Consider the following 9,622-nt stretch of genomic DNA (forward strand, 5'->3'; position numbering starts at 1 on the left):
CTGCTCCGGGGCAGTCTTGCTTTACATTTATCTTCATCTAGGGTCTTTTCATGGCAACACTTAGCAGGTCTAGAACACACAAGGCAAGGTAAAAGACACAAGGCAAGGTTTCTTTCCTTCACTCTTGTGGTTCTAATAGAGGTTCATGAAACACAGGTATAATGAGCATTCCATTAATTTTCCTCTGCAGTCCAGGAACTTCTGTGTTTTTTTAAAAGGCAATGTAAGCTTAAGAGATGTTTTCAACCCAACAGCTTCATTCAACTCAGCTAATTCTCTTGAGTTCCTTTTCTACGAACATCTACACAAAAACAACCTATTTTCAATGGTGGCAAAGGGTGTTACCTTCAGGAAATTGTCAGGGTGAGCCCAGATAAAATCTCCAGATTTGCTGCACTCATGAAATTTTTACTCAGGGTGACTTCCTTGAGATGTATTATTAAAGATGCGTATATTTCATATCTAATATGCAGGGCAGAGCAACATGAAGACTTCAGAGACCGCTTATAATATTCCATGTGGATTTGAGATTTTTGCTGCATTCATAAATATGGAAAAAAGTATCTACATAACAAGACAAATCAGTAAATCTTTGAAATAGTGTTTACATCTAGAGAGATACAATCACTTTTTTTAAAAACCATCTGTCAAATGTCACTTGATATCTTCAGCCTGTTTTAGTAAATCCTGACATACTTTATGGTTTTCTGATTTCAAATTTGTTGCTTCAATTTCATAATGTCCGGTGAACCCTGTGGAGGTTGTAAGATCACAGCAGTACATTTTCTTAATCTCTTGAAACACCTCTTTTATCAGATAAGATTTTCTCAGGGTATCAGTCTTTTACAGTAGATGGTGGATATAAATTATGGCTATCAATGAGAGGCAATTATTTTGGGTGCCTCTGAAGTCAGGCATGTTACATAAATTTGTGTTTCAGACAAAAAAGTGATGAAAAATCCTTTCCTGATTTTATATGTTTAGGTCCTGGAGCATAAGTTTGAATCTCATTTTGTCTATGCTAGACTAAGAATATTGCTACAAGATAATACAGAAGTCAGTGGCTTCAATGTTTTATTCCTCAATAAATATGAAGCAAAACTGCAGTTTAGGAATAATCTGGCACACTGTCAGGTAGCACTACTAACTCAAAACTTGGATGAGCTAAGTAAGTACTTTAGCATGAAATGTATTTTCTGTATTTTTCACGGAACTGTGTCCTTACTTTTAATAAACACAAAACTGAAACAAACTTTAACAAATATGGTATGATATCACTTATATGTGGAATCTAAAAAAATGATACAAATGAACTTATTTACAAAACAGAAATAGACTCACAGACATAGAAAACAAACTTACAGTTACCAAAAGGGAAAGGAGGTAGGGATAAATTAGAAGTTTGGGATTAACATATACACATTACTATATATAAAATAAACAAAAAGGACCTACTATATACCACAGGGAACTATATTCAATATTTTGTAATAACCTATAATGGAAAAAAATCTGAAAAAAAATGTATAACTGAATCATTTGCTGTATACCTGAAACATTATAAATCAATTATACCTCAATAAAAAAACTAAAACAAACTTTAGTATTTTAACTATCAGTATAAACATTTTTTTCAGCTTTACACTTATTAGCCTCTTAATTTCAATATATATATGTCTACATATCTATATATATCTATGTGTGTCTATATACAACTTTAGCCATTAGGTAATTTTTTGTAACTTTGGTCTGATTACAAGGTGAGGTCCTAATCACAAGACAATGTGATAAGAGCAGAAGGTAGGGCTAAGACCTTACAAAATAACATTTGATGCTTGAACCGCAAGAGTTTGAACTCTTAGGGTCCACTTATACTTGGATATTTTTTCAGTAGTAAATACTACAGTACCGTACGATCTGAGATGGGTTGAATCTGAGACTCGCAACTGCAGGTATGGAGGGCCAGCTATAAGTAATATGCGGATTTTTAACTGCATGGTGGGTGGGTACCCCTAACACCTGTGTTGTTTAAGGGTTAACTGTAGTCTGATTCTTGTTCATTTCTGCTAATAATGAGTTCCAAAATGCTTGATTTTGATCAGAAATTTGAAAATGATGACAACTAGAATTTCCGAGCATATCTTAAACCACATAAAAATTACCAGTGACAAAGAAAGTAGGCTTATATTAAAGTGTTAATTTTGAAGACATTTCAAACTTCCATGAAGGATAACCTTACAAGTGAAGTATTCAATGTAGAAATCAGTACAAATTCTGGTTAGCTTGTTCAGAAACAAAATATTCTAAGAAAGTTCTGAATATTATTTTCAATATTAAAGTGAAGATAATTTTTATAGTTGTTTGAGGTGCCGTAATATGTCTACTGATACTCCCAGCTGTTTTACCAAACTGGCTGTCTGTTCTAAAATCCAAGTGAGGCTTGGGTTTTCGGAATGTGCACGCTCCTGTGTTCTACAATATTTTAAAGATGAACAATCTACCCCACTAAGATTCTTGCTACAGTTTTTGTTAAACTCAGCATTATTTTCATAGAATCTATCATCTTTAGCTTCATCAATCTTTTCCTCAGCTGGAGCTGTATGACAAAGGTCCATATCCTGAATGGAGTCCAATAAATCTACAACATGGGGCTGTGGAGTGATTGATTTCAGATGTCTGAGCACATACTCTTCACACTGGCCAACTGCATCCAGAAGATTATTTATTTTACTGATCAAAGCCGAACTATTATCATGAAGGTGACACCAGGAGAGCAAAGCACTGAACAAAAATATAAGCAAGAGTTAAATAGAAAAAAAATTAAACAAAGGCTTTTAGAATTTTTGATGCTAAGGCTTACATGTTTCTTTTCCAGATAACACCATGCAAAAATTATTAATAACAGTAATGCAAGTCAAAATCAGGAAAGTAATGATGGTAAAACAGGATTAAAAATATAGGGACAGTATCTTTCAATAGGAATTAAACAATTGGACTTAATCATATAAACTGTTTATAATTCATAACCCCTCCTTCACAGCTCTACATCCACTCTTCCTGATTTTAGATTTTTTCCCCTTATGACTGTGTAGCTTCTGTTGAAGAAGGATACAACTAACAGAAAGATCTGAAAAATTAGTTTCTCCTTTAAGGACATCAACCACCTTTTAAACTAGTGACTCTCAATCTTGGATGCACATTAGAATCACCTGGGAAACTTTTAAACTCATCAAAACTCAGGTCACACCTGAGACCAATTAAATCAGAATCTCTGGGGGTATTATTTTTTTTAAAGCTTCCCAGCTGTAACAAGCTGCAACCAAGGTTGAAAACCACTGTTCTAAACATATAGCTACTTGCCATCCAAACTGAAGGTTAGGGGGGAAAAAAAAGTTTTGAGACAACTTTACCTTTCCAACTTTGTTACAGAGTAGACACTTTGCTGAGCTAACTAACAATTTTATTGAAGAAGGTTAGATTTCTTTTAGTCCTAATAATTATTTTTCTTTAATTTTTTAGTATAGACAGTTTTATTTTTTGACATTTCAGATCATTCACGTCATGAAATAATGGTTGTTATGAAAAGTAATGATGTTTTAAAAAATGTGTAAGATTTACCAGTAGCTTATAAAAGATTAACTTGATGTGACGATAAACATGTGATCATTTTCCTACTTTAGTATAGTATAAATGCTGATTCCTGATAGCTGAATTTTAGAAAACCTCAATGTAATCAATTTTTCCTTTGTTTTGACAACTTTTGTTTTATACCTTTTAAAAATCAATGATTCCTTGAAGCAGTTTGTTTTTCTCGATAGAGGGCAGTTGAAAAGGTATAAAGCATCAAAGAGGACAAGCCTGCCATGCTCCTAGCTCCATGTGCCATTTGATCACTTGGTTCTGATACATGCCATTATTGCTATGGAATCTTGACAGGTGTTCAAAATTTAGGACTAAAGTAAATGGAATCATTTTTCTGTTACCAGCTATAATTTTCATCATGTACTTCTAGTCTAGACATCTGTTTTATCGTGTTCTGCTACATGTGGAAGACTAAAAGCTTTATTCAAAACCTTAAGTTTTTTATTACTTTGAGATACAGACTGGTGGTAGTTCAGGTAGCAAAATATAGACACTTCCTATCATTTCTTTGCAGTAAAATACAACACCTGGCTCACATATTAAAGTGGATGAACTTTTGACTTTTTGAAGGCGATTTTATTCTATGCTCTGCAGCACTCTTGTGGATTTAACAATAGGAAAAGCACTTCACTTTAAACGCTTTATTTTTACATACTACTTTAATAAAAATCCTCCAGTAGTACTGAGGTTAAAATAATTCAGCATTTAAGCTTTAAAAATTACCTCAATGTTCCTCTGAGTTGTCCATAGTTCATAATGACTTCTGCACCTTCCTTATAACCTTGATTGAAACCTTGTTGAAGAGTAACTGCTTTGCCAGCTTCTATTCCATCTCTATAGCCTTCCTAAAAATAAGAAAGTAATGAAGAATTACAGTTGTAACTAACACCAAGTAAACCACTGTAGGTTTTTCTAGAAAGTCATAGAACCAATTTGGAAGACTGATGAAACAGGCCTCTACTGGGTTATTTAACAACACGGTTCTAGAACATATGGCATAACCACACAACCAAAGTAGACTACGCTTCTCATAAACGTTTATTATTGGTTTATCCCATTTTTGAAGTCTAGACTTATTGGGCACATTTAAAAAATTTTTTTATTTATTTTTGGCTGCGTTGAGTCTTCGTTGCTGCGCGCGGGCTTTCTCTAGTTGCAGTGGGCGGGCTTCTCACTGCGGTGGCTTCTCTCGTTGCGGAGCACGGGCTCTAGGCTCGCGGGGTTCAGTAGTTGTGGCTCGCGTGCTTGGTTGCTCCGCAGCGTGTGGGATCTTCCCGGGACCAGGGACGGAACCCGTGTCCCCTGCGTTGACAGGCGGATTCTCAACCACTGCGTTGGGCACATTTTAAAATACTGACTCTATACAGTTTTACAAAACGCAGTGTTAGCAGTAGCTCCACAGAGAGGAAACATGGGGAATTACGTGTTTGATCCCCTTAGCAACTGGACTGGCGTGGGTGGGTGACGCAGGGCAGTAAGGTCTTGGAACGGAAGTAGGGAAAGAGGAAACTGGTTTAGCAAAAGGACCATGAGAGGTCTGGTTTGAGAAATTCTGCTTGATACCTAAATTCAAGTAAAATGCAAATCCTCTGTGGGCAGGGATTTTTTTGTCTGGCCCCAGCACTCAAAAGATGCTCGGTACTGACTGGCCTCGCCTCAGCCTCATGTAAAGCATTTCTGACACTGACAACATGGTTGTTATGCTAAACAAGTACTATTTTACTGAAGCATTAAACAAGCGCAGTTTTAGTGGCAACTTAATGGTTGCCAAGGATACTAGCTGGAAGGGACCGCACCCTTCGGTCCTCCCCCTGAACTAGGCGCTGAAGGCTCCACCTGGAAACTGGGGGTGTGGTATAAAGCCGAGTCTCAACAGTGAGACAACTGCGAGATGGATAATTGACACCCGACAAATTAAAAAAACAAAACCCAACATGAATACTCCCTTACCTAGCCATCAGGATTCCACGTTAGCTTTGTCTTACTGCCCTTCGACAACATTCTTTTTTTTTTTTCTCGGTACGCGGGCCTCTCACCGCTGTGGCCTCTCCCATTGCGGAGCACAGGCTCCGGACACCTAGGCTCAGCGGCCATGGCTCACGGGGCCCAGCCGCTCCACGGCATGTGGGATCCTCCCGGACCGGGGCACGAACCTGTGTCCCCTGCATCGGCAGGCGGACTCTCAACCACTGCGCCACCAGGGAAGCCCTCGACAACATTCTTAAGTGCACTTTTTCCAGCTGTCCTGATTACCACCACTCCTAACTTTAGGCTCCCGAGCTCTTCAATCAACCCATGTCAAGTGCGTACATGTCCTCTGACAGCCATAATTAGACACACACAGTCAGTGTATACGTTTCTCCCCCATCCCCTTCCCTCTGGTCCTCATCAAACTCAAATCTCTTCAAAGCCTAAGACAAAGTTTATTTTGTTCGCCGCCCCCCCAGTGTCCAACGCGCCCCGCGGGCGCTCTAGGAACGCGTCCTGTGGTGTTGCGCGCTTTCAAGTAACCCATTGGGAAACCCTAGCAGGACGCGAGCAGGACTGCATAATGAGGGGGTAGGGAGGGCAGCGCCGGGTCGGGCCCGGACCACCCGGCCCTCTCCTCTCGGGTCCCCGCCTCTTCACAACGTCGTGCGCCTCTCCTCACAACCCGGTACAGCAAGGGACGCCCACCCCCTCCACGCAGCTTTACTTTGACTCGTCTCTGCATGTGGCTCCGCCATTCCCGCTGCACCAGGACCGACTCGTCAGCTTCCTCGTCAAAAACGTCCCTCTCCTCTCCAGGACCCTGGACCAAAGAAGCGGCTCGCAACCACGACATCACTGAGGAACCCTCAGAAGCGCCGGCACCGGAAATGCCGGGAATTCCTTCCGGTCCGCGGGGCGGGGCGAAGACTGAGGAGGGTGGGTTGCCTCGCGGGATGGCTGCGCGTGCGCGTTGAAGTGCGCGTGGGTGTGCGCGGTGTTTCGATGTTGGGAGGACGTCCCGGGAGGATTTTGAATCCCGGTAGGGTCTTGCCTCCCGCCCGAACCTTTTTGCTACCTGGTGTTGTGGCAGCTCCCTCACTTGACTCGAAGTGTGGGCGTGCACTTATTGTGGGCGAGGCAGATTCCTCCCTAGTGGGGCTTGTCCGGCCTTGACCTCTGCAGAAGGCGGTGCCTACCCTCAGTGAAACCCTGTCCCTTCCCACCAAGGTCTCTACAGGGGTCGGGTTTTGGAGACGGGCGCATTGGCAAAACCTTTCAAGGTAGTTCTTTTGAGGGATTTTGTCTTAAAATCCCCCTCACGGCTTCTCTGGTGGTGCAGTGGTTAAGAATCCGCCTCCCAATGCAGGGGACACCGGCTCGAGACCTGGTATGGGAAGATCCCACATGCCTCAGCGCAATTAAGCCCACGTGTCACAACTACTGAGCCTGCGCTCTAGAGCCCGTGAGCCACAACTACTGAGCCTGCGCGCCGCAACTTCTGAAGCCTGTGTGCCCAAAGCCAGTGCTCCTCAACAAGAGAAGCCACCGTGATGAGAAGCCTACGCACAGCAACGAAGAGCCGCAACTAGAGAAAGCCCGCGTGCAGCAACAAAGACCCAACTCAGCCAAAAATAAATAATTTTAAAAATAAATAAATAAAAATAAAATCCCCCTCAGTACATTTAAAGGTTTGGACAAACCAACTTTTTTTTTTTTTCTTCGGTACGCGGGCCTCTCACTGTTGTGGCCTCTCCCGTTGAGGAGCACAGGCTCCGGACGCGCAGGCTCAGCGGCCATGGCTCACAGGCCCAGCCGCTCCACGGCATGTGGGATCTTCCCGGACTGGGGCACGAACCCGTGTCCCCTGCATCGGCAGGCGGACCCTCAACCACTGCGCCACCAGGGAAGCCCCAGCCCAACTTTTTTAATTGTAGGAGTGTGGAATGAAGTACAATAAGATCAAAAAGTTAGATACTGTGGCCATTTTGAGATCGATAAATAGTGTATTTATAAAACGAATTGTATTTCTCATTGATTCACAGTATCTTGTGCTGACTCCAGTTCCTTCTCAAATAACAGAAAAGACTATTTGTGAGGACAGGGACTTGTTTATCTGTATGTGCTCAGCACCAGCACTGTTATGACCCATAGTAGATGTTGAAACATGTTAGTGAATGAATGGAACCGGCAGTATTCCTGTTTTGCCCTTTGCGTGCTCACGTGGTAATGATGACTTATTTAGCTAACATATTTTCTTGAATAATTACCTTGTGCCAGGCACCATTATAGGTTTTTGGGATACATCAGTGAACAACACAGACAAAAGTCCCAGTTCTGGTGGACTTGACATTCATGTAGAGTTGACAGAGGATAAACAATAAACACTATATAAGTAAATTATACAGTTTTTTACAAGATAATAATGCTATGAAAAAAATTTTAAAGCAAGCAAAGTAAAGAGAGCTATATGAGTATGTGTGTGAGTGAGAGCGGTCGGGTGGTACAGGTTATAATTTTAAGTATCCAGAGAGAAATTTTTTGTATATATATTTTTAATATATGAAAAAATATATATTTGGTAGGTTCATGGAATATGTATAAAAACATTGTATACTTTGCCACAAAAATACCTTAATAAACTAAAAAGAATAAAGATTTTTACAGGTCATATTCTCTGATCATAATACAACAAAATTGGTAATGAATACTAAAAATGACCCCAATAATTTTAACTGTAATTTAAATATAATATTGGACATTATAAGCACCTTCCTAAACAACATTTGGATCAAAAAGGAAATAAAAATTAAAACAACATATTCAACAAATAATTGAAATCAGATACTTCCTACCAAAATAACTTGGGAACAAATGAAAGCTACCCTATGAGGCAATTCTGTAGGCTTTGATGTCTTTATTATTAAAGAAGAAAGAAAAAAAAGACAAAATTATTATACATCTTAATTAGAAGCAAAATGGTAGTAAGGGAAGCAATAAAGAAAACAATTGAAATTAATAAAATAGAAAAAACCCTCAAACCTCATAAGTAAATCCAAAAGCTGGTTCTTTGGAAATACCAATAAAACAGACAATCCTTTTTTGACCCTGATTAAAGAAAAAGAGAACAAAATTATACAAGATAGAAATGAGAAAGAAGGTAACAATAGAGAAAAAATTCAAATATTATAAATCACTAACTAAAACTCAAGAGTAACACATTTGAAAACTTAGCTGATATGAGTAACTTCCTAATAAAATTGATCCAACAAGTAGAAAACCTGAAGAAACTAATTACCATAGAAAAATTGGAGATTAAATATCTACTATAAAAAATAGCATGGAGACTTGACAATTTCACAGTTAAAGCTTGAAATCCTTTTTAATCTTTAAAGAATGACAGATAATTAAATGTTATTTTTTACTCTTCTAGGGCACAGAAAAAGATAGAAAGTCACTAAATCATTTCATGAAACCAGCTTTACTGTTACCTGCTAAAGCTAATATGAAAAAACCCCAAAGTTCAAGTTAGCTTATGAATATGTATTCAAAAGAGAATCCAGTACCTTATCAAAGGAATAATTCAAGAGGTTTTATTTCATGAAAGCAAACTGTGCAATATTAGGAAATCTGTAAGTATATTTCATTGCATCAACAATTTGAAGGAGAAAATCCATATGTTGTACTAATAAAAGTGGAAAAGTCATTTGAAAAATTAAAAAAATCAATCTTAGCAAAACAAAATAGAAAGAATAGAAAGAAATTACAAATTGATAAGGACTTTATAAAAAAGTCCAACAGCAAGTACTATTCTAAACACTGAGATATTAAGCTATTTCCTTTAAAGTAGGGAAAAGAAAAGACATCTGGTGATCACCATGATTATTCAAGATTCTTTTGGAGACTAGTGAATGCAAGAGAGAAGTAATCTGTATAAATGTTGGATAATAAGAGATGAAGTTATTTATTTGCTGTTGATGTGATTGTATGCCTAGAAAATCCAAAGGATTTT

The 9,622-nt window shown here is 39.0% G+C and overlaps 1 protein-coding gene across 1 annotated transcript; it reads right to left on the reverse strand.

Annotated features, from left to right (window-relative positions):
* Window positions 1-2,178: 2,178 nt before the first annotated feature.
* On the reverse strand, window positions 2,179-6,522 carry YAE1 (YAE1 maturation factor of ABCE1). Its single transcript, XM_065884314.1, has 3 exons — window positions 6,338-6,522; window positions 4,366-4,487; window positions 2,179-2,781 (listed from the first exon to the last, which is right to left on the reverse strand). Exons 1-3 carry the CDS (start codon window positions 6,464-6,466, stop codon window positions 2,352-2,354), a joined length of 681 nt encoding a protein of 226 aa, XP_065740386.1. The 5' UTR covers window positions 6,467-6,522; the 3' UTR covers window positions 2,179-2,351.
* Between the last annotated feature and the right edge of the window lie 3,100 nt (window positions 6,523-9,622).

Source organism: Phocoena phocoena, chromosome 9, assembly GCF_963924675.1.
Source record: "Phocoena phocoena chromosome 9, mPhoPho1.1, whole genome shotgun sequence".
NCBI classification, from domain to species: Eukaryota; Metazoa; Chordata; class Mammalia; order Artiodactyla; family Phocoenidae; genus Phocoena; species Phocoena phocoena.